General features: G+C 40.1%; 1 protein-coding gene across 1 annotated transcript in view; it reads right to left on the bottom strand.

Annotated features, from left to right (window-relative positions):
* tmem259 (transmembrane protein 259) overlaps positions 1-26,485 on the bottom strand; it is an 85,687-nt gene that overhangs the window by 51,981 nt on the left and 7,221 nt on the right. Inside the window, exon 2 of the mRNA XM_062451016.1 lies at positions 5,405-5,728. Coding sequence (XP_062307000.1) covers positions 5,405-5,728 — 324 coding nt within the window. The remainder of the gene's footprint in view (positions 1-5,404; positions 5,729-26,485) is intronic.

Raw genomic sequence — 26,485 nt, 5'->3', positions numbered from 1 at the left:
TGACGTTAGTGACGTAGTGACGTTAGTAACGTCAGTGACTGTGGCTAGCAAATTAGCCACCGTTAGCTTCACTTTTCGCCACAAAAACTTAACCTAAGCCTAAACCATGCAACGGAACGTAAATCCCAATAGAAGCAACTCAATGGGTACCAAGACGAAACTTTTGACACCTAGGTTGTCTATGTAGGCCAAATATTGACTGAGTTTTAGGGGGGCAAAAAGAATAATAAAAATAATAATATATATGTGAGAGAACAAAGGTTGTGCCCTTGCCGAAGGCAAAGCACACCCAATAATAAAGAGAAACAGGAAAACAATAGTGAGAATGCTTAACAGCATTCTCACAATAATAATAATAATAATAAAGAGAAACAGGAAAACAATATTGAGAATGCTTAACAGCATTCTCACAATAAATAATATATATGTGAGAGAACAAAGGTTGTGCCCTTGCCGAAGGCAAAGCACACCCAATAATAATATATATGTGAGAACAAAGGTTGTGCCCTTGCCGAAGGCAAAGCACACCCAATTATAATAATAAAAAGATATGAGAAATAATATAGTCTGTGCCTTGCCAAAGGCAAGTACATCCAATAAATATACATGAGAGAATATAGGTTGTGCCTTGCCAAAGGCAAGCACATGGTAAGGAAGAGACAAGACTGCATCCTATGGAATGGAGATTGAGAGCCCTAAATCTTATCAAATCCAGAGATTTGTGAATTTCCCTACCCCTATTGCTTCCTCACAACATAGGTTAGGGTTTTGTGCCTGATTCTTGCAGCGACTAGCAGCCAGTGGAGCAACCTCAGCAGTGGAGGGGTGTTTGAGAACTTGGGGTGACTGATCACCAGGGCCATAGCATGTTCCTGTGATTCTTGAAATCTAGCTGGCATCAAGGGTGTCTAGGTTTCTTGCCGAGCGAGAGGCTGCCTCTGAGATGTCGTCAACAGTGATGGAGTGGAGCCAGTAATACCCATTTCAGACCGCGTGTAGATGGGAAACTAGTGGTTGACCAAAAAGCTAGTGGTTGAGTCAAAGACCGCTGACAGTTCAAGAAGTATAAGGACGGTTGAGAGGCTTTACATTTTTACATTTACATTTAGTCATTTAGCAGACGCTCTTATCCAGAGCGACTTACAGTAAGTACAGGGACATTCCCCCGAGGCAAGTAGGGTGAAGTGCCTTGCCCAAGAACACAACGTCATTTTGCACGGCCGGGAATCGAACCAACAACCTTCTGATTACTAGCCCGATTCCCTAATCGCTCCCGTCTGCGCTCAAGCCACCGTCTTGACTACTGCAACTCTCTGCTGGCAGGTCTACCAGCAAAAACCATTCAGAGGATGCAGTATGTTCAGAACAGTGCTGCCCGGGTTCTCACCCGGACACGGAAATCGGAACACATCTCCAGGACCTCCTCACCCATCATTTCACATCTAGGTCACTTAGGTCCGGAAACTCAAACCTCCTTGCAGTTACATTAGTATCCTATCAAAGTTTAAAAAAAAAAGAAAAGGTAATTCATTATCTTTCTTACATTTTATGAACAAAGGCTAACCACACTAACCCTAACCCAGACCTGGGCATTTTACGGGGATCCTTAAAATGCGGTCTGTCCCAGTCCGGCCCGTGTGAGGTAAATCAAAAATGAAAAATAAATGTGAGCGGTAGGAAATCTGTAGTCCTGAAAGACTACAGTGATAAAGTGATTTACGTATGTGCACTTATGCAACTTCACCAACAGGAGACACAGAGTTAGCTGCTGGTTAGCCCTTGAAAATGTCCGCTCACAGTAAAAAAACGAAAGGTTGATACAGAATGTCTAGTTTTTAACAAGACTTGGACCTCTAAGTATCTGTTTACTGAAGTCAAAGGAAAAGCTGTGTGCTTAGTTTGTGGAGAACATGTCGCTGTTTTGAAGGATTACAATTTGAATCGGCACTACGGGCAATAGTATGTGCCTGCAGAGCCTGAGAGCTGCAGTTTCAGGACCGCAGTTTTAGGACAGCAGTTCTAGGACCTTAGATTTATCTGACAGCGCCACCTAGCGAATTGGATGACGAAATATACTATTCAGTGTCACTAGATCGCAACAAGTTAGGCTATTTGAATGGTTTGAGAGAGGCAAGAAACAAGGAAAACTCTGATTATTAACTCAAACTCATTAACTCAAAATTTGATTATTCAGATATGGATACATATACATAAATATATATACAATAATAAACAATAGGGGTGTAACGATACACTCAGTTCACGATTCGATACGTATCCCGATACTGGCGTCACGATACGATACGTATCTAGATACGTTGAACCCCCCAGAAAGAAAAAAATAATAATTCTAAATCAACTTCAAGAATGTGCAAATATTTTTATTTGAACTTCTGTATGTTAAGTAACAATGTTTGTGTAAAACAGTGGTTCTCAAACTTTTTACACCCCGTACCACCTCAGAAAATATTTGACTCCAAGTACCACCATTATGACCGACGTTACAGTAGTAAGCCTACCCTCAGGGACGTGCACAGGTACAGGCTAGTGTTGCCCAGGCAACAGCCTGTTTGCCCTGATTGGCTGATCTGCCCCTCTGGAGAAAGAAGCTAAATAAACGTATTTTTTTTGTGGCTGCATAAATACGATAAGCCCATCATCAGTAAAGTTAAATTGCGATATCATCCAGTTCTGTGTTAATTTATGTTACATTTAAATACATTTAGTCATTTAGCAGACGCTCTTATCCAGAGCGATTTACAGTAAGTACAGGGACATTCCCCCCGAAGTAGGGTGAAGTGCCTTGCCCAAGGACACAATGTCATTTGGCACGGCTGGGAATCGAACTGGCAACCTTCAGATTACTAGCCCGACTCCCTCACCACTCAGCCATCTGACTCCATTTTGCCACCATAACGTCATTGTTTGTATTCGCACGCCGGTGGACTGCGAGTGAAGGAGAGGAAAACCCTTACACTTTCACGTGACTTTTTGAAGTAATGGAGATAATGACAAATGCCCTGTGAATAGTAAAAAAAAAATATATCCACTTGTGTCTTGAATAATGTGCAGCATCAGCTTGTAACGTTTGCATCACGTCGCGCTACCTTGCCTTATATTGACGTATAATCATGCTACTTTACATGAATCAAAGCAAAGTAATAGCCTATGTAGCAGCAGCAGGCTAACATAGCTACATTATGTCCGGTCACTGTGGTATAGTACTGTAATAGGAACCCGGGAACAGTTTGGTCCTAGCGCGTGCCAACATTTATCTTTGTTTCGAAGCTAAAATATTATAGGGAAGGCAAAACTTACTTAAAATCACATTTCAATGATATCATGGTTAAAGTATTTAAATATTTCTAAGATTCCTCTGCGTATCACTAGAAGGGGGCACGCGTACAACAGTTTGAGAACCACTGTTCTATATCAGTCTAACTCATTTTGCCCTGCTAGGCTACTGCCCAGTTCAAGCTGTGAATGTTCAATGCTGTGTGTACGCGAGACGTAGGTGCAAGATAGGTAGCTCAACCAATAGGATAAAACGAATGTCATATCGAAAAAATATCGTCATGACTCCACAATACATATTGTTACATTTTTGTACCGCAATGTATTGTACCACGATATATTGTTACACCCCTTATAAACAATAACAATCGCAGTATCACATCCATCCACCCCTCCACCAAATACACCTGCATCGCTCAATCCAACTCTTCATCATTCCCTCCACCCTATCAACCACTCGAGAGCAACATTTTGAAGCTTAAGTTTCAGAACCACATTTCTAGATTTTCGCGACTACCAAAAGACCAAAAAGAGTGCGACCAAAGCAGTATTCCCCACAAATAGTACTTTCTCTCTTCAACTTGGTTGTTAACAGTAAAGCTATGTATAAGCTATGTATGTTAACGTGTGGCTATGTATAAAACCCCTCCCGTGTTGTGAAATGATTTCTACAGCAAAGTTGAAGTTAGCTAGCTAACGTTAACTTTATTGTCCAATTCAAGACCCAGAATTGTTTTACACATAACCACGCGTGATTCTCAGCTACTTACACTCTGATTCGCGTCCATCTTGTTACGAAAAAAGCTACATTCACTTCCTCTTCTTCTTGTTATAATTTTATGTCGAGCCGTAACCTACATTCACTACTGCAGGAAAATATTGATTATCTTGTTCCAGTCCATGGCCATCCAATTCGCAAGGCGGCACTGTCAGATAAAACTAGGGTCCTAGTACTGCAGTCCTGAAAGGCACATGCAGGCTCTCCGGCTCTGCAGGCACATGCTACTCACTACGGGACTAAACATGTGGACAAATACAAGAACTTGACTGATGCAGAGTGGGTGCGGGCCGCTGATGGTTTGCTAGTTAAGCTGCAGACCCTGATGATCACCTGTCAGCTGTCCTTCGCATATCTACCTCAGACATTCAATCAGACTTAGATGCACTTAAGTTCAAGACAGACTGGATTTTTCAGTAGGAAACTGAACAACATCAAAAGCACTTATTGCTTTTGTATAAAGTTAATGAATTGCTGGTTTTTAACATACATCTTATTTATTTTTGTGAAGGTTGAAAGGTATGTTAAAAAAAAGACACTTCAAAAAATCATAGCCTTATTGTAACATGTATTACCAGTAGCATCTCCAAAACATATAATTTACAGTTTTTTTATAAAGTAATAAAATTAATTTTGAGCAGAATTAAAGATCCTATAAAGCAAATTCCATGATTTGCTTCTCAGTACATTATATACGTGTGAAATTATTTCCCGAAAGCATGTGCAAAGCGCAAAAACTTTGTCGCACTGAAATGTGGAGTTAGACCGTAGAACAGTTTCTCTTCCGTTTTCAGATCAGGTTTTAATGGGCGGAGCCAAAAAATTACCAATCTACGTCACTTTGACCTATCTACGTCAGATCACAGACGGTTGCATTCTGTTACTCAGCTGGTAGGATGCAAAGACAAAGTAATTAATACATAAAACATTCAGAGACTGCAGGTAGGTCTGTTCTGATATCTGCAATTGATTTAGCTAGTGTTGCTTTTGTTGCTAAATTCAATAAATTCGAGGGGGCGGAGATTCAGCTCCTTCAGGCGACAGGCCCCCCCAGTCTCAAGCAGAGAAGACCTCTGATTTTCTCACGATTTCAAGCCTAATTTAACATGCTTGTCGGTGGGGTTTTTTCATTCGAATTTGGATGGGTAGTTAACAACACATTCTTCTGTGGTGTAATGAACTTAAAACTCATTTTCAATTCCAGTTTACAGGATCTTTAAGTTCAGCCTATTGGTTCAGCCCGCCACAACGGCCCCAATTTCTCATGTGGCCCTTCGGGAAAATTAATTGCCCACCCCTGCCCTACCCCATCAGAAAAGTGAAGCAACTTACCTGTACTGAGCTGTTGTCAAACATCTCCAGGGTCAATTCATCATCTTCCTCCTCTTCCTGATTTAAAGCAGACAGGTCCAATCCACCTGCTGCTCCGCCATGGAATTCTCTTTCCACCTCTCCTTCAGGTTTCTTCACCAGACCCTGAATACTGTCAATTTCATAGAACTGCAGATATATAGGTGCCCTGCTGGAGTTGCGTTGAATTTCTACACGCAGAATACCATCACGTGGCCATTTCTCCCTTACATGTTCCAGACAGTTGATAGGTGAACGGGAGAAGGCAATATGGATGTATGCCAGAATGAACAGTACAAACAGGGCCTGAAAAGAAGGGACAAAAACAGAATACAATTCATTAACAAGAAGCACTAACGTGTCAATATCAAATGTAGAAAACAGACATAATTGAGTTGAGTGAGAGCAGCACTAAGTTGCAGATACAACCCATTAATTTCATCAACATGAAATTACAGTAACTATGACCAAAAATGAACGTAACACAATCAAAAAAATATATAATCTCAATCATGATTGTGTATGAGTCAGAAGCCTACCTTTCGTAAAGTGGAAAAAAGGCACAGTTTGAACCAGCTACCTTCTGATTACTAGCCCAATTCCCTATCCGCTCAGCCACCTGACTCCCATTTCTGGAGGGTATCATGATTACGGAACCAGATTGTATTATTTTTTATATTATATATATTATATGGGAGTCAGATGGCTGAGCGGTGAATGAGTCGGGCTAGTAATCTGAAGGTTGCCAGTTCGATTCCCGGCCGTGCAAAATTACGTTGTGTCCTTGGGCAAGGCACTTCACCCTACTTGCTTCGGGGGGAATGTCCCTGTACTTACTGTAAGTCGCTCTGGATAAGAGCATCTGCTAAATGACTAAATGTAAATGTAAATATTACTACTGATGAAGAAAGTGTTTTGTCCGTCTCTTCATAAACGGAGTGACTAAGTTCAGTTGAGTTCTGGATTTTAATAAGTATTATCAATCTGCAGATTGGGAGAGAATACCAGACCCCTGACAATAAAATGACAACACGACACCAGGCTTAGGTCTCAATCATGTCTCTCTCAGCTCTGAAAGCCGGAGGACCATCTTTTATAGGGCACAAGAATGTAAACATAGATTGTGACAGTCAGGCAGTAATGACGTTTCAACAGTCTCAGAGAAAGAGATTCACTGCTCCCAACACATGACAACTCTCAGACTAGAGAGTTCATAGTTGGAGCTCTCCTTGTAGTCATGACAAGGAACGTTTAGCCAGTACTTTCTCCTGACCCCGAACGTCTATTAACCCTGACACAGACACAATATACTCTTATTAATAGCAAGCTTACATGAGAACGTACTAACTAGTATCCAATGACTATTTCTATTGATTAGGGAATAATGTAAGCACACAGGATATCCCAATTTCTTCCACACTACCATTTTTGAGAATGCTTATCGATCCGAGTGTTAATCAGGAGCGGAGGCAGACGTTGTAAACATTCAGGGCTTAGCCAAAACCTAAGACATATTCTGGGTTTAATGTGATGCTAAATAGGGACGTCCACACTTAAAGGGGTGATTGACAGAAAATGGCCCAGGTGCTGTTTTATGAGCCCTGATGCATCCTGTGAAATAGCCCCAGAATGAAACGCTAGGTTTTCTCCTTTTATGGTATGCTCATGAATATATAGATGAGCTGCACGCTGATTGGTTGGCTTGGAACGAGTGAAGCTGCAGAGCAAAGACGCAACGCAGCCAACAGCACTCACTGAAACATCGAAGGTGGAGACTTTAAATAAAAACGTACAAATAAATCTATTGTGTCTACACAACACTGTTTTCAACAGATTGACTAGATATAATTTGAAATGATAACGTTAGTTGTTTCCACTTCTGTTGTCGAAGCAAACGCGATCGACTTAGGTGGGTAACGTTAGCAATACAGCCAAAGAGTATAGAAGAACATTCTTTGCTACAGCTTAGCAAACAAACTATCGTGATTCAACTCAGCTTCAGTTAGCTCTAGCTATCTTGCTGAAAAATGTATCTGGACAAACATGCATCTTGAATTGTAGATTTACATGACAACACAGGTTATTTATTTGAATGAAACAGTCAGGAACATGAAATAATGTTAGCCCCATTGCCAATAAACTAAATCATCACACATTCTACTGATGCTAGATACAGGAAGGATACGTTAGCATTGCTAATAATTGTTAGCGACAACATCATACTACAGCTTGCGGTTGTGATGAACATCAAGGTCGGAACAGCACCTCTTTTCAGCAACAGCTTCATAACAAATCCTGCTTTTTATTGTTCCAGGTTTTCAAAACTGTCCTCGGTGAAATGGTTCGAGCAAATGTGTAATTGAGGGTCGAACTGCACAGGGATCTTCTCATAGACAAACATCACAGCCTGTCGAGTATTTGGTTCCTTGGGAAGACCCTGAAGAGTGTCAGCATTCTCTGAACACTGCATTTACGACCGTAGTCCATTTTCAATATCCTTGAAAAACATTCTTCTTTGTAATTCCGTGGAAGTACACACACAGCAGCTCGCAGTAAATTTTGGGGCATGACAAAGGTATAGACCAGAGCCAAAAAAGGTGGAGCCACCGAACTGACGTCAATTCGGTGGCTTTTTCAAAACCGACTGTTTTACAGCTACATTTTTTAATTGTGAGATTTGCGAGGTTCACTGTATGTCCATTTTACATTTACATTTAGTCATTTAGCAGACGCTCTTATCCAGAGCGACTTACAGTAAGTACAGGGACATACCCCCCAAGGCAAGTAGGGTGAAGTGCCTTGCCCAAGGACACAACGTCATTTGGCACGGCCGGGAATCGAACTGGCAACCTTCTGATTAATAGCCCGCTTCCCTAACCGCTCAGCCACCTGACTCCCATTTTACCCACTGAACTTACTCAACTTTGACAAGTTAAATTCGGTTCTGCGCATAGCATGCAAGCAAATTTTTTTGGCCTACATTTCAGCGCAAAATATTTTTTTGAGCTTTATGTAAAATACACATTGCCGTTTTCCAATTGGTAAAACCTTGTTTAGTGAAGGTTATGTCTTTATCATTTATGGCTCCAAATTGTCGACAGGGGAAGCAGAAACATGCATCTAGCTTGGCTGAGTACTCTAACCAAGTTCGAGAGCGATACCAACTTGGGTTGAATGCCCGGGACCTTGACTGAAAATTCGCATGGGGGTACGTTTGCAGAACCGACTGTCATTCAAACCATGCTCGCCTTCACAGCACCCACAGCAGCGGTAACGTTGGTACCGAGAGATAGGGAAGTGCTTCCACTAGGACCAGCACGCTCTGCCTGCTCTGGAGTAGGATTTTTTTGTCCAATATCCCTTGTAGCAGAGGCAGTAGTAGATGGTTTGGGGATCAGACATCGATGCATGATAAAAGGTTTTTCTTTGTACAAACACGCACGCAAAGAACAACCGGTGACTAACCAAGCTAAAAGACTACTGTACTGTACTGTTAACGTCTTACTAGCCTTGTATCTTCTATGAAAACAAATAGGCTAAAGATTAAAACGGAAACAGAAGTATGAAATTGCAGGGTTTAATATTAAACACCATGCTACACTTTACTATCTATCTTTTTCATATACCTTCAACATATAACATTTTTGGCTGAAGTCAGAAGGAGCTGGGGGCACGGCAGAAAGAGTCAGAAGGGGTGGGGGGCGTAGCCTACCCCTGCACCTCCCTGGATCCGGCCCTGGCTTCCAGCACCTTGGGCAGATCCCACCTGGGCGCTGACATTCTTTGAAACAGTTTTACCAACGGGTGGCTGAAAAGAGTTGTTCAACCAAAACCTTCATGATAAGTCGAGACGACCGCTGCGTATAACTTTACTAAATCCGCGGCTAGTTCCTTGTCAAACAGCGATGTAAAAAGCATTCAAAAGTTTTGGCCTTCACACAACTGAGAGAAAGTTTGCCATTGTGTTGATGTGGATTGAGCGTACACGCTTTGTATACTTTGTATGACAGCCTCAGACAAAACTCTGCATTTTGAGAGGTCCCTATGTTGATATCGGGCTACGCATTTATAGACCAACTGCAGTCTAACCTGCAACGTGCGTGACATCCTTTAGCCAGTAAATAAAATGTTGCGTAATGGTTGAAGGGCCAGGCAACAAACGTTATAATGAAACTAGAGAGGATACAATTTCTGGGGAAATTGTAGGGTGTGCTTGCTTGCGTCGGTTGCACAGGGGTCCGTTTTTGAATGACATTTTTACAACTGATATTTCTGTATATTGTATATTTTATATAAAAATGCATACTTATTATTTATAAAGATTACATAGATTTAAAAGCATTTTTTGTTGCTGCTCATTTACAACTGAAAATACGAGTGAAGTGTAGAATGAAATAGATGTCTTCTCATTTCCCCTGCAAGAGGCAGCCTCATCGTTATGCACCCTAATCTCTATGACTTAAACGTCCTTTTAAGTTTTTCCCTTCTCGTGATATTTTCAGGCATTTAGCCTACTCATTGCATTCATTCATTAAAAAAGAACCCGCTTTGAAGATTATTCTACGACGTTACCGGCAGTAGAAGATGGAATCGCGATTCAAACAGTACCATCTGCTAACTGAAAATATGCCCCCCAAAACGTAAATAAGCTTGACATTTATTTAGTGGAAAATCGCTCATTCATAAAAAGCTCACTGGTAGCGATCATTGTCAGTAACAACGCAAAATGCGATATAGCCCTGTGTGGAGAAGCTGCAAATTGTACTACTACGGTGCAGTACTAGACTACTGCTGTGTTCGTCTTGGTAGCGATTGCGTTGGTTGAATTGGATTTAACATTCCGTTGTACGGTTTAGGCTGAAATTAATTATTTTCATGAACAGATTGACAAAGTTTAGGCTGTGGCAATGAAGTTCAGGTTAGTAGTTAGACTTTTGATTTAAGTAAGGGGAGTGCCGAACATGTTCTGTGGCCGTTTGACTTCCTAAACAGCTGTGTAGATGTTTTTGCAGTGTCTCGCGTAGGCTACAGCGTTGCAGTGAGCTGCACTGGTTTGAAACCACAGGTAATGATAATTTCACCAACAAATCGTTTACTTGTAATCTAATGTCATAATAAATCCTACAACGAAAATGTATGTAAGGAATGTTTATTTTAACAATTGAAAACAGATGCATCATAGACCACTGTAGTATGTGTTGCCCGGGCAACAGAGGTTAATGTCATGATGCTAATACTTCAGTGAAATAGTAGACTACTGTTTCCGAAAGTAAATGTACTTCCTTAATAATATCATCTTATATTGTACATTACACATCACAATTGTGTGTCATATCACAAAGTAAAATTAGTAAATAGTTATCACCCTGGCCTCTTTGCTTGTGGTGTTTCTGCAGCTGCCTTGCAGTAAAGCAGTTAGCTTAGCTATCTCCCAGAAGTTAACGAGCTGCTAAACTAATGTCAGAGAATGTCTTTAAACAGGCTCTGCTAATGTTCTGCTAGAGGTAGTAACGCGAGGTTTCGTGACTTTAGTGACGTAAGTAGCGTCATTGACTGTGGCTAGCAAGTTAGCCACCGTTAGCTTCACTTTTCGCCACAAAATCTTAATTTCTACTTAAACCGTGCAACGGAACGTAAATCCCAATAGAAGCAACTCAATCGCTACCAAGACGAAACTTTTGACACCTAGGTTGTTTATGTAGGCCAAATATTGACTGAGTTTTAAGGGGGCAAAAATAACTAGAAAGGTACATTTCCTGAAGAAAATGTGTGTTTGCTGAAAGCAGTTGAAACAATTGTTTTGATGGCTTGAATAGTGAAGACGGTTTTACAAAAATTTTAAAAGAGGTATGTGCTTTAAAAACAAAATGGTGAGAAAAAGTGTTAAAAGTATATCTGTCATTGTTATGCATTGCGATATTTTCTTACTGTTGAAAATGGAGAAAAAACAGCGATGAAAAGAGTATCTTATTGACTTTCATACATTTTTAAGCGTTAAAAGTATTAAAGAATGAAAGATTGAGAAACAGAAAAAAGTTTGAAGTTAGAAAAATGAACAAATATAGTAATGAAGAGTATATTGCATAACAGTTATCAATATCATAGCAGACAAAAGTATGTCAGCAGTATGAAGGTGAAAAAAAGTGTTGCTTTGAAACCAAAATGGTGAGACTGTTAAAAGTATATCTGTCATTGTTATGCATTGCAATATTTTCTCACGGTTGAAAAAGGAGAAAAAAGAGTGATGAAAAGGGTGTCTTATTTAATTTCATAAATGTTAAAGCGTTATGTTAGAGCCATTTTATATTTTATTTCATTCTAAGCCTTTTACATTTTTAAACCCTTAGTATTAGTTAGACTTGTACACTTCTTATTTAAGATTCTTATATGTTTAATGTGTGCACCTTCCTGCCACAGTAAATTCCTTGTCTGTGTGATGTTTCTTTGCGAATAAAACCCATTCTGAAAAGTATTAATAAAAGTTTGAACAGTGGAACAGTGAAGAACGTTGGCCAATCGGATTGGTTCCTTGTTTCTTGTAACGTAGCAACTGTTGGTCATTGTCAACATTTCTAACCTAGAATCTAGGTTTTAGGTTCAAGATGAAGGAGAAAAGTGCAGGCACTGGTTGTGCCTGCACAACCAGTCCTGTTCAGACACTTAATTTAAAGATGACATCAAAATAATAATCCATAGTGCAGGGTTGCCGATGTTGTCGTTGTCCCTGGTGAGTTTTTTAAATTCAATCTCGTCACATTATGTGACTTTGTTGTGCAACTGGAAAAGCTAGCTACTCTAACTCAGAATGCTGCTGCAAAAAAAGCAGAACTATTGTGGGTGGTAAATAAGATCATGCTACATCTAGCCAGTGGATCATTTCTTGCAAGTGTGTCAAAGTGGTATTTTTACAGACTGTATTAACACCGTAGGAGTGAATAATGCATGCATCGTCATTGTCGTCCATCTTTAGCCGAAGAAGCTAGAGAGAGGATACAATCGGAGATTTTCTACAGTAAGCTAGATACTGCTTCAAATTGAAAACGGAGACGATCTTTTGATTAAAGACAAGTTCCTTAACCTCTGTTGTCAATATCGCCGATAAAAAGTAAATACTGTTACGAAGCACTTGTTTGTAGGTAATGAACGATAGACGTAGCTAGTTTCGCCGTTCTATGGCAGCTACAGTACTGTATGATGACAGTCGTAGCTAGCGTTGTAAGCACCCGTCACTAGAATGGCCATAACTTTAAAACAAAAGATCATATGTCAAATCTGTCTGCTGTTCTACATTGCCCACACAATTATGTATATATATCAACTCTAACATGGCCTGTATCTTGTATTGAAAGTGCTCGAAAATTAGCTCGTCTAATGTATGGTGGACTGAGAAAACATATTTGTCAAAGCGGAGCGACCGGATGTCGTGGGAGAATTCCTACTGTGTTAGATTTACTGCTTCAAATTGAAAACAGAGAATATATTTAGAGTAAAGACAAGTTTCTTAACGTCTGTGTTCAATATCGTCAACTAAAAGTAAAAACTTTTCAGTTACGAAGCTTTTGTTCGTAGTAACGCCAGCTGCAGTAAACCTTTCGTGACCCCGGTTTGGCTGTTCATGACAGTCGGATATGACAGTGTTGAGCCTCGATTTTTGCCGATTTTTGTGAAACTTGCTTAAAGAAAAATGATCTAGCTATATTATGTACACTTTAAGCTCAATGTACATACCTTGTTTGGCTAATTTGGTCGATTGTGCAAAAAAGTAAAACCGTTTTTAGTTATGGAGAGCCATCGCGCTAGATTGGAATTGCGTTATCCCACTCATCACTTCAGTGGTCATAACTTTTAAACAAAATAGTCTATCTTAAATCTGTCTGCTGTTCTGAATTCACGACAAAAGTATGCACATTTCATATGCTCTAACATATCCTCTATCTTGTAGTGAAAGTGGTTAAAAATTAGGTTTTCAAAAAAACGTAATGCAGACGGAGAAGATTTTTGTCAGAATGGCTCAGTGAAATCGTCTTGATAAAGGATGATTTGCCTAACATGATCATATAAATATTTACATCATTAGAAAGCCCTAAATCTTGTCTTCAAAATGGTATAAACAGTTCAGGTATATTATTTGAAAAAGTCTGCATATTCAGGCAGGAAATGTTAAACAGTGTCAAAAATTGACGCGGTGAGAAACAGTTCTGTCAGTGCATGACGTCACAATTGAATTTGACTTGAACATTCTGAACCATTGAAACCCATTCATTTTTTTAGCACTTTAAACTTTAATATCTTAAAAACTTTAAAAGTTATCAGTGAGAAAAGTAATAGCACACTAGAGCAGTTCAGACTTTATCAAGTGAAGTTTGAACGGTGTTTCTAGCTTAAACGGTGTGAAAGGAGTAGGCGAGCAAAAAAAGTGGGAGGAAAAAAAAATAATAATAATAAGTATGCAGAATAACAATAGTGTTTTTGCTTGCAGCAAACACACTAATAATAATAATATATATGTGAGAGAACAAAGGTTGTGCCCTTGCCGAAGGCAAAGCACACCCAATAATCACAGACTAACAACACCCCAGATAGCACACATACAGTTAGGTCCATAAATATTTGGACAATTTTCATCATTTTGGCTCTGTATACCACCACAATGGATTTGAAATGAAACAATCAAGATGTGCTTTAAGTGCAGACTTTCAGCTTTAATTTCAGGGTATTTACATCCAAATCAGGTGAACGGTGTAGGAATGACAACACATTTTATATGTGGCCCCCCCCTTTTTAAGGGACCAAAAATAATTGGACAAACTAACATAATCATAAATCTAATTGTCACTTTTAATACTTGGTTGCAAATCCTTTGCAGTCAATGACAGCCTGAAGTCTGGAACCCATAGACATCACCAGACGCTGGGTTTCGTCCCTGGTGATGCTCTGCCAGGCCTCTACTGCAACTGTCTTCAGTTCCTGCTTGTTCTTGGGGCATTTTCCCTTCAGTTTTGTCTTTAGCAAGTGAAATGCATGCTCAATTGGATTTAGGTCAGGTGATTGACTTGGCCATTGCAGAACATTCCACTTCTTTGCCTTAAAAAACTCTTTGGTTGCTTTCGCAGTATGCTTCGGGTCATTGTCCATCTGCACTGTGAAGCGCCGTCCTATGAGTTCTGAAGCATTTGGCTGAATCTGAGCAGATAATATTGCCAGAAACACTTCAGAATTCATCCTACTGCTTTTGTCAGCAGTCACATCATCGATAAACACAAGGGAACCAGTGCTGCTTCACTGATGAGGTGGTATGCTTTGGATCATGAGCAGTTCCTTCCCTTCTCCATACTCTTCTCTTCCCATCATTCTGGTACAAGTTGATCTTGGTCTCATCTGTCCATAGGATGTTGTTCCAGAACTGTACAGGCTCTTTTAGATGTTTTTTGGCAAACTCTAATCTGGTCTTCCTGTTTTTGAGACTCACCAATGGTTTACATCTTGTGGTGAACCCTCTGTATTTACTCTGGTGAAGTCTTCTCTTAATTTTTGACTTTGACACAGATACGCCTACCTCCTGGAAAGTGTTCTTGATCTGGCCAACTGTTGTGAAGGGGTTTTTCTTCACCAGGGAAAGAATTCTTCTGTCATCCACCACAGTTGTTTTCCGTGGTCTTCCGGGTCTTTTGGTGTTGCTGAGCTCACCAGTGCGTTCTTTCTTTTTAAGAATGTACCAAACAGTTGATTGAGCCACACCTAATGTTTTTGCTATCTCTCTGATAGGTTTGTTTTGATTTTTCAGCCTAACGATGGCTTGCTTCACTGATGGTGACAGCTCTTTGGACTTCATATTGAGAGTTGACAGCAACAGATTCCAAACACAAATACCATACTTGAAATGAACTCTAGACCTTTTATCTGCTCCTTGTCAATGAAATAACGAACTCCCATGAGGGAATAACATACACCTGGCCATGGAACAGCTGAGCAGCCAATTGTCCAATTACTTTTGGTCCCTTAAAAAGGGGGGGGCCACATATAAAATGTATTGTAATTCCTACACCGTTCACCTGATTTGGATGTAAATACCCTGAAATTAAAGCTGAAAGTCTGCACTTAAAGCACATCTTGATTGTTTCATTTCAAATCCATTGTGGTGGTATACAGAGCCAAAATGATGAAAATTGTGTCAATGTCCAAATATTTATGGACCTAACTGTACGTCTTGCCGACGTCGGCCTGAGATCGCAACGTCATGTTCTATTCATAAAGTCGGACAAGCATTGGCAAATGATCGGATTTCTTCTCATTTCTGTGCTCTATTTCAGACGTCGCAGATACGTCGGCTCATCACTGACTGTTTCAGCAAGAACGTTCCATTATGCTCATACCGTGTTGTATTGCAAACGGAGAAGCATATATCAGCCTTCTGACTCGCGAGTCTCTGGCTCTGGCGGAGATATGCTTCTCCGTTTTCCAAAAAACGGACACATGGGAACGCCCTCCTCTACGGGGAACGCCCTCTCCAAGCGCTCCGAGAGCCCTCGGAGAGCCCCGGAGAGCTCTACGTGCACCTCCTGAATTTAACTATCCGTCGTAATTTCGGATAGTTACGGATACCCCCTTGGCTGTGATTGGTCAGTATTAAGAACCACTTGTGTCAGGGTTGCCGTGATAAACAGGACGAACAGAATCCTTTGACCGCCATTGCTGTAAGCTTTTACAATTCATATTTCAGCTAAACAGTACATGTAAATCAGCATCTGAATTAAAATGTGACAAGAAATGGGCAGTGTAGTTGCTGAAAATATGTATATTTTATTGATGAAACGGCTAATTTGTAAATTTGCTCCGACTTCTCGATAACCTAAATAAATAAACACTCGACGACGACTTACAAAAAAACGTTGCGCCACCTAGGCGATAGTCAATATATTGACTTATCGCACGATATATGGAAATGAGCGCAATCATTTTTGGTGCCGCGATATATTGCAACTGATAATTTTTATAATAAAAAATAATGATTATATACATTTTTACATAAAAACGAATGTCACCAACATTTTAGTCGATCCCGCTGCCTCTGTCATCTTGTCTGCTTTCTGTGTCGAAAGCGTAGGCGGGTCTAGCGTATCCACACACACAGAGCGGACACCGACAGGTGAAGAGAATGCGTGAACCCACTGTGTTATAAAGTGTTCTGTTTCGTGACATCTAAAGCTAGTTAGAAAGAGCCGGTATGTCGACTTTTTTTTAAAACAGTGGAAACAAAGAGGCAACCTAACATCCTAACCTAAAACATAACTATCCCACCCAGTTGTTAAACCTGTGACAACAAATGCAGCTGGAAAGGGGTCTTCCATACAGTTATCTGTTACAGATGCCTTTTCCCGACAGTGCAAATATAAACGTGACAAATATGCTGCAAACTTTTGACAAACACATGGCTGACAACTCTCACGCATTTCAAGCATTTCACACGCTCTCACGCCACACCTGGTATATCTCACGTTGAAAAGGCAATACCAACCAAGGAGCCCTGTTAACGTTGTAAACAATAACGGACGATGCACAGGTTCACGGAGTGAAGCGACATAGACTCGCGAACAGGCGTGAAAACTCGCCTTGGGGGGGTGCATAAAATGGTCTGAAAATTACAATAATATCGTTTATCGCAATTAATTTTGGTGCAACCCTCGCACAACAAAAGTAGTTATCGTGACAGCCCTAGCGCCACCTACTCTTCTGGCGGTGAATTGTTTTCAGCGCCCACAGCCTACGGAAAACCATAAACGCAGTCTATCCGTCCGTATCTGTCCTATCCGTAAGCCCGCCCATCCGTAAACGGAGTCAGAGAAGCATATTGCGGCCTAGAGGCGCTCACTTTTTAAACCGTCATTTATCTTCACATTAGAAGGAGCAGTATTATTCGTTGTTAGATAAGTAAATGGAAGTAGAAAAATATCAAAACGTTTTGCGATAATTATGTTGCTTTTGATGCCTACAACAATGTGTAAAGTTACTGTAATGAGCTAGTTTTGAGTGAACTTTAGGCTATAGAGCTAGCTCAAAGGGACCCAAACCGGCTTGGCTAGCTCTGAAAACACTGGTCAGAAATTTTACAAAAATGTAGAGCTAGCTAATAGAGCAAAATAACATATATAGGCCTACATGTTATGTGAAAGCGTTGTATTGTAATAAGTAACCTAGGCCTACATACACATAGGCTAATACATTCTGGTTTAACAGTGATATGTCTGATTTTTTTCTTCTAATTTCGGCAGTTACTGTAACCAAGGGAGTCAAGACAGAGTCGGAGGGCAGCGAAGACCAATTAGTCCAGTCATTTTATGAAAAAAGATAGGCCAAATTGCAACATAAGCAAACTCAACTGATTTTGTATCCTCAATATGTCCTCAGTAAGGAAAAAAAAAGCCCAGAAGAATTACATTAGGGGAAAGTTTCGAAAAATACCCAAATAGAGCCTATTCATACGCCTATAAAAAAATATTCTCAAGTGAATAGGGTAAAAACCTTTAGATATCACCATAGAAATTACTGAGTTGATTACTTGCATCAAGACAAACAAAAAATGTATATATATTTTTTTTATTGTTTGACATTGATTGCGCGACATTTAATTGATTAACATGGGCAAAAGGTGCATAATCGAATTAGGTATGCGCTAATTTGCATAAACACCACAACAGATCTAAATGTTGGATATAGCCAGGTGAAAATGTCTTGTTGAATCTTGTTGACATACAACAGTAAAATACTTAATGTTAAGGTCTGAATGGAACCCATTTAGGCTACCCATGAGCATTAATACCTAGAGGCAGGTAGAAGTACTTTAAACCAGCCTTTACCAATTATTATTGCAGAGATGGGGTTTGGGGCTGGGTCGTTTCACCAATAATAGTCGTACCACAGCTCAACGCACATCCAGATGTAAATTGTAGTTGATCACCAGGTATGTTTTATTAATGTAGGTTGAATAATCCATGTAGGATAAACAAAAGGAAATCTTTCTTACCTGAGTGACAGCTTAGTGACAGTTGATTGACAGTTGAGTGGACCTTGAATGAATGACTGAATCTCTGCCCCTAATGGTGACATTTGTTTGCCTCTATAGTCTTTTACTCTAAGATGTCAACTAGATTCTACAAGACATTTTCACCTGGCTCTATCCAATGTTTAGATATGTTGTGGTATTTATGGAAATTAGCGCATACATTATTATGCACTGTTTGTTCATGTTACCAAAACATTAAAAAAAAACTTGTAATACATTTTTTGTTTGACTTAATGTAAGTAATCAACTCAGTAATGTTCATGGTGATATCTAAAAGGTTAAACATTTTTGCCTATTCACATGAGAAAAATAATGAACAAAACTTTCCACTGATGGGATTCTTTGGGGCCTTTTTTCCTTACTCAGGACATATTGAGGATACAAAATCAGTTGAGATTGCTGAACTGTTGCAATTTGTCCTAGGTTGACCCCCATTTTGTCTTAAAATGACTGGACTAAATGGAAGACGCGGAACTGAAGGCAACGCTGTCTATATATATTTATGTTTCTCTGTTCCGTTGTTCTCTCTTTTCTGTGTTGGAGTTCTTTTAACCCTTGTGCTGCCTTCGGGTCACATGACCCAAAGGTTCATAACGAACCATCGTTGTGTTTACCACATTTTACCCAATACAAAAACAAATCAAAATATTTTTCTTTTCACCTTCGCAATGTGGGGGTCTGAGACAGCCCAACGGTTAAAAGAAAATGCTTCACTTTGTTTTTGGATGCGGTAAAGTTGTCGCAATACGATGGTGGGTTACAATGACTGATGGGTCAGAATGACCCGAAGACAACACAAGGGTTAAGAGCTTGATGGCATCAACATCCAGCCTGATATAAAATCATTAACTTGAATTGTGTTTCTTCATATTTAATACTCACACACAGAAAATCCAGGTTGAATCAAGTAGCTAGCTACTGCTAATAGCCCATTTTTGGTGGTCAAGCATATTGTTTTTCATTGACTCCTTATATTCCTATCAAAGTCGATGTTCAGCCTATAGGCTATATGTTCATTTGCTAAGTGACATTTCAGATCAGTTATGGATAGTGAAATATTAGCTGTCTGAGAGATCCGAAACTAAATAAATAAATGTAGTAGTTAACAGGATATATCTGTAGAGCAGCCGGGTGGTGCAGCTTTGATTCATCGTCCACACATCGTCTGGAAGTCAGTTTCGATCAAATGCTGACGTCTTGACGATTAGCAAACGCTCTCCATACTACATCTTCCCGACGTAACTTCTAAACATCGGGCCAACGTCGGCAAGGCGCATGTGTGATATCTGGGACGGAAATTAATGACAGATTGACAAAGGTACATTTATTTTCCCGACCTTGCTTTTGCGCCGTGCAAGAAGTGCCATCTAGTGACCATTACGTGTCAGTAACAACGTCGCTGTCTGAAGCATAGACTGTTTATAAAGATAAATGACACGTCTCCCCTTCCTCCTACAGTACAAAAATTATGCCAAAATATCCCGGATACATGGCCGTATCTAACAAACTGTATAATGACAATTAACCAAGGAACAACCTTAATTAATGACTCGACAGACTAATGTAAACCTGCTGATTTCTGGTTATGGTACTAGTAGACTATAGCTAGTTACTGTACAGTAATGGTGTTGCTTTACTAGTCTAACAAACTATTATCTTACGATAAACTTTCACCCTCTCCTCCCCCTGACCTTCCCTGCTTGCTTCCCTGCTTGGCTTCTATCGTATTGTCTAGTTATTCACGGAGAAATGCTCTGAAAGTTTCAATCATTTGGATAGTTTTTGAAGATATTACTCAAAATCAAATTCGGACAGGGGCAAAGTGGATCGACTACAACCACAAAAAGGAACAACCTGAGAGGACTGAAGCCCAAGGAGAACAGAAGTATTTTGGGCTGCCCTCCAAGACTGACCACAGGCAAGCAAGCTAAAGCTTGTTCCCTGTAGAACTATGGCTTGTAATGACTGCAAACAACTTACTCGGAGGATAGTCGAACTGGAGCTAAGAGTCAGAACCCTCTTAGATATCAGAGAGACCGAAGACTTTATAGATTCCATGCTACCTAGCCCGGAGGCTAAGCTACCTGCCAATGAGCCACCCTTGGAACCAGCTTTCTCTCCACCGGCCGTTGAAACGGATGAGTCATGTTCTGCTCTCGGCGCTAAACCAAAGAGACCTAGCGCCGCTTCTACCTTCATCGGAGATAGGACTGTCACCAAGGATAAACAGCAAAAAAAGCGAGACAGAAACTCTTCCCGCATCACCTCTCCTCCTGTCACACTCAGAAACAGTTTCGAACCACTGGGAACTTTCTCTCCCTTGTGTGTGGAATCCAAGGCGAAGAGGCACAGGAGTGCTAGCCACGCAGCTAACAAACATGAAGGGCCCAGATCGCCGACACACCATGATGGTAGCTACTACACACATGCAAATCCAACACGTCATCGTCTGCTGCGACCGGGAGTCACCCATTTCACTCCAAGCCCCTCTCGGACCACTCGGGGCGCTGTTCGACCCCCTATCAAGCCTAATCAGACAACAATATCACAGGATTATCAAGATCCAAGGTATGCTAAGACTACCCACAGCCCATCAACACTTAGAGGAGCTAACACTGCTAGCACTCTAGAATCTACTGCTAGCACTAACGCAGTGGCTAACCTTGGTCTAGCACAAGGTCCTATCATTGCTAACCCAAATAAGATAAGAACTGGCCCCGCAGCTACCGATAAGGCAAACGCTAGAAATGCAAACACAACACCACATATGGCCACTATCTAGATTGGAGATGCCATGACAGCACATGTTAAACTGGCAAAGACAGAAAATATTTGTCTTAGCAACACATCTGTCGAGGAACTGTCGTCAGAGGTACAAACAATCCTCAACAATAAACCAAAAAACCCTAAGATTATCATCCACACTGGCTCGTTTGATATCCTACACAAGAAAACTGGCACTGAGATACTTAAAAAACATTTCACCCAGCTACTGAACACACTCAACAGATATCAAGATGTATTCATCAGTGGACCGATTGCATGCTTTCGCAGAGGAAAAGAAGCCTTCAGTCGACTACTATCTTTCAACACATGGTTGGCATCTGTCTGTCTGACACACAAACTGAGATTTATCGATAATTTCAATGTGTTCTGGAACTGTGCAGACCGTTTTCAAGCTGACGGACTCCACCCAAACCGTAGAGGGTCTCGACTACTAACAGCAAACATCAGTCACGTGCTCCTGACCAGAAATCAAGTTTCTCTCCCTATCCCTGTTGTGTCTAAGCTGACTGACGCATCCCAAACAACCTCCCATGGAACAGAACAGAACATTCAAACAGCCTCCTGCAAGGACATGGGCCCTGCACAGATCTGCACCCCCCGGATGAATTCCCTTGTGATGGAACAGCTCAGTGACATAGACTTTCCCAAAGAAAAGCTACGCTAGGACAGCCACCATGCTATTTCATTAGACATACCGGTCATCATCACAAACAGAAAATGGCATGGTAAAATGCATGGTTACAAACCTGAAACTAGTGTTAGAAGTCACAGAACTATCCATATTCTTCCAACAGATTTATCTACCCCTGTTTTATCTGTTAATACCCCACAGATGAAACTGGCCCTTCTAAATGTTAGATCACTAAATAACAAAACATTTCTAGTTAATGATCTAGTCAAAGAAAACAACTTAGACTGCATCTGTGTAACAGAAACCTGGCTAAACAATGACACGGCAACAGCAACTTTGATAGAAGCGTGTCCGCCCGATTACAACTTTCACCAAGTTTCTAGGAAATCAAAAAAAGGTGGAGGAGTCGCAGCTATTTTCTCCTCTAAACTGTTGTTCAAAATCACTGAGCTAGGTGAATTCACATCATATGAATATCTTGCTATAGAGCTCAAAACCGAATCAATACTTTTTGTTATTATATATCGGCCACCCAAGCACTCGCCAATATTCATACAAGAATTCTCTGAACTATTATCACTATGTGTCACTAGATATGACAAAGTAGTTTTAAACGGAGACTTAAATATCCAAGTAAATAAAAAAGCAGACCCAAGAACTATTGAGCTCTTAAATCTCCTCGACAGTTTCAATCTAACTCAACACATAACAGACCCAACACACCGGCACGGAAACACACTAGATCTAGTGATAACAACTGGACTAAATATCAATAATATTTCAATAACTGATCTACCCCTCTCAGACCATCATTATATACTTTTTAATGTGGAAATTATCCTAACAAAAAACAAAAAAGAATTCTTAGTCCATAGAAGATATTTAGACGATACAGCTATGATGACATTTTCTGAACAATTTGCTCTATATGAGCCGACTAATCATGATTGCTCTCTGAATGAAATGGTAGAGAACCTCAATGATGCCCTATTATCCGTGTTAGACTCTGTTGCGCCACTGAAAACCAAAAAGAAGTACACAAGCAGAACCTCCCCATGGCTGAGAAATAAAAATGTTAGTGAAACGAAAAGAAAACGCCGTGCAACAGAGAGAAAATGGAGGAAAACAAAGATCACTATCCACTACAATATCTACAAAGATACACTAACCACCTATAACAAAACCACCCGTCTAGCAAGGAGAGAATATTTCTCCAACATTATTACAGAAAATGCCAGAAATTCCAGAGTTCTTTTCTCCACCATTGACCAGCTGCTAAACACTGTCCCTGCCCCACCTCCATCCTCAGCAGTTAAATGTGAAGAGCTTGCTTTGTTCTTCAAGAACAAAATAACTTTGATCAGAGCTAGTATTATTAATAGTGGGGTCGAAACTGACATCAGTAGATTCTGCAACGTAACCATGAGCACATTTACCTGTATCACACTTAGTGAACTTTCCAAAATTGTCAACGAATCTAACTCCACAACCTCAGATATTGATCCTATACCCACAACATTCTTTAAGCGAGTGTTTGATAGTGTCTCAGGTCCGGTGCTAGAGATTATAAACACATCCCTTAGAACTGGTGTCTTTCCCGATGCCTTCAAAACAGCTGTTGTAAAGCCCCTATTAAAGAAACCCAAATTGGATAACAGTCTACTTGCAAATTACAGACCAATATCAAACCTTCCATTTATTAGTAAAGTACTGAAAAAGATAGTTTTAGTCCAATTAAATTATTTTCTTGAAGAAAATAACATCCTGGAAGTCTCGCAGTCAGGTTTCAGGAAATATCACAGTACTGAAACTGCTCTCACCAAAATAATTAGCGACCTCAGACTAAACTCTGATGCAAATAAAGTCTCTATCCTTATCCTGTTAGATCTCAGTGCAGCATTTGATACCATTGATCACGACATCCTAATCAATAGACTGGAAAAGCTTATTGGGTTCACGGATAGTGTATTGAACTGGGTGAAATCATATATCACAGGAAGGAAGTTTTATGTTAGTTTAGGTGACCATAGGTCCAAGAAACATGAGAACTGCTACGGGGTTGCTCAAGGAAGCTGCTTAGGTCCATTACTTTTTTCTCTTTATATGTTACCACTCGGCGACATAAACAGAGAACATAACATAGATTTCCATAGCTATAAGGATGACACACAACTATATATATCCACTGAACCCAACGATGCAACGGCCATCAATTCCATTACCAACTGCCTGTTGGCAATAAACAAATGGATGAATGATAACTTTCTTAAATTAAATGAAGACAAAACCGAAGTCCTACTATGTGGCCCCAAATCCAAAAGAGAGATGCTTATTAAGAATCTTGGAGGCTTAACCCCCTGTCTTAAACCAGAGGTGACGAGTCTCTGTAATCCTGGACTCAGATTTGAATTTCAACTCTCACATTAATAAAGTGACCAAAACAGCTTTCTTTCACCTGAGGAATATAGCAAAGGTACGACCATTCATAAACCAAAATGATGCAGAGAAGTTAATTCATGCTTTTATATCCAGCCGGCTGGACTACTGTAACGCACTTTTCACTGGTCTTCCCAAGAAAACCACTGAAAGACTACAGCTCATTCAAAATTCTGCAGCTAGATTATTAACCAAAACTAAAAGGAGAGAACACATTAGTCCTGTCCTAGCTACTTTACACTGGCTCCCTGTTACCTTCAGAATTGACTTTAAGGTCCTTTTCCTCACATACAAAGCTCTACACGGACAAGGACCTAGCTACATTGCTAACTCCCTTATAAACTACACACCAGCTAGAACACTGCAATCATCAAATGCAGGCCTATTAGAGGTCACCAGAAGCAGTCACAAGAAGATTGGTGATTCGGCCTTTGTCAATTACGCCCCAAAACTATGGAACAAATTACCCATAAATATTAGGGAAGCAAACACTCTAGACATTTTTAAAAGACAGCTTAAAACCTACGTTTTTACCGAAGCATTTAAGTAATTTTATCTCAAAAGGGTTTTCCTACTTTTATTAGTTATATTATTGTAGAATCTTGGTTTAGTAAATTTGGGTCATTATTTGACTTGCTATTTTTACTTTGTCTAGGTCAGAGTTGGCAAACTCTGATAGCGTACAAGAACTCTGGTTGCGTGAAGTATTTAAACAAATATGTAAAACAATCTGTATTCTTGATCTGAGGCAAAGGATCTGTTAACAGAGAATACGGCCCATACTCTTGACCTGGGGAAAGGATCTGTTAACAGAGTGTATGGTTTTATATATACAGACCAGGGGTTAACCAAATATATATGTTACTTTTAAGATGCATGTTTAAAGTTGTTTTCTCTCTTGAACAGAGATCTTATCGGGATTTTTATTTTATTTTGAATTGTTTATCACTTGTATTATTGTTTTTATTGATTTTATGTAAAGCACCTTGAGCTACAATTCTTGTATGAAATGTGCTATATAAATAAAGTCTTACTTACTTAAACAGGCTATATAAAATACCACTTTTAACTAAATATCCACCAAAGTATTGACCCCCCTTGGCGTTTTTCCTATTTTGTTGTCTTACAACCTGGAATTAAAATTGATTTTTATTTGGATTTCATGTAATGGACATACACATAATAGTCCAAATTGGTGAAGTGAAATGAAAAAAATAACTTGTTTAAAAAAATTACAAAAATAAAATAACGGAAAAGTGGTGCATGCATATGTATTCACCCCCTTTGCTATTAAGCCTCTAAATAAGATCTGGTGCAACCAATTAATTTCAGAAGTCACATAATTAGTTAAACAAAGTCCACCTGTGTGCAATCTGTGTCTGAATCAGTGTCACATGATCTCAGTATATATACACCTGTTCTGAAAGGCCCCAGAGTCTACAACACCACTAAGCAAGGGGCGCCACCAAGCAAGCGGCACTATGAAAACCAAGGAGCTCTCCAAACAGGTCACAGACAAAGTTGTGGAGAAGTACAGATCAGGGTTGGGTTATAAAAAAATTCCAAAACTTAAAATATCCCACGGAGCACCATTAAAGCCATTATAAAAAAATGGAAAGAATATGGCACCACAACAATCCTTGCAAGAGAGGGCCGCCCACAAAAACTCACGGACCAGGCAAGGAGGGCATTAATTAGAGAGGCAACAAAGAGACCAAAGATAACCCTGAAGGAGCTGCAAACCTCCACTGCGGAGATTGGAGTATCTGTCCATAGGACCACTTTAAGCCGTACACTCCACAGAGCTGGGCTTTACGGAATAGTGGACAGAAAAAAAGCCATTGCTTAAAGAAAGCATGCGATACAACAACAATATGTTTCAGAACTATGTTTTAATGATGTTTGTGCAGTGGGAAGAGAGACTGGGTCAGATAAATTATAGGGCAATTCAATGCAAAGGTCACCCTTACCATTAGGGTGACCAGACGTCCGGATCTCGTCCGCTGTTGCGTGTCCTCCTTTTCACCATTTTGTCCTTTTTGAGCCTTCCTGCCCACCGTCGCAATTTACCACTCGCGTAGGCTTTCAGATGCCAAAAAGAAAGACCTCCTTCAAACCTATGTGCAGTTCAGAACTCCACTTTGCCACT

This window comes from Osmerus eperlanus, chromosome 24, assembly GCF_963692335.1.
Source record: "Osmerus eperlanus chromosome 24, fOsmEpe2.1, whole genome shotgun sequence".
Taxonomy (NCBI): domain Eukaryota; kingdom Metazoa; phylum Chordata; class Actinopteri; order Osmeriformes; family Osmeridae; genus Osmerus; species Osmerus eperlanus.
The sequence above is the reverse complement of the archived record's forward strand: the minus strand, read 5'-3'. Positions and strand labels throughout refer to the sequence as shown.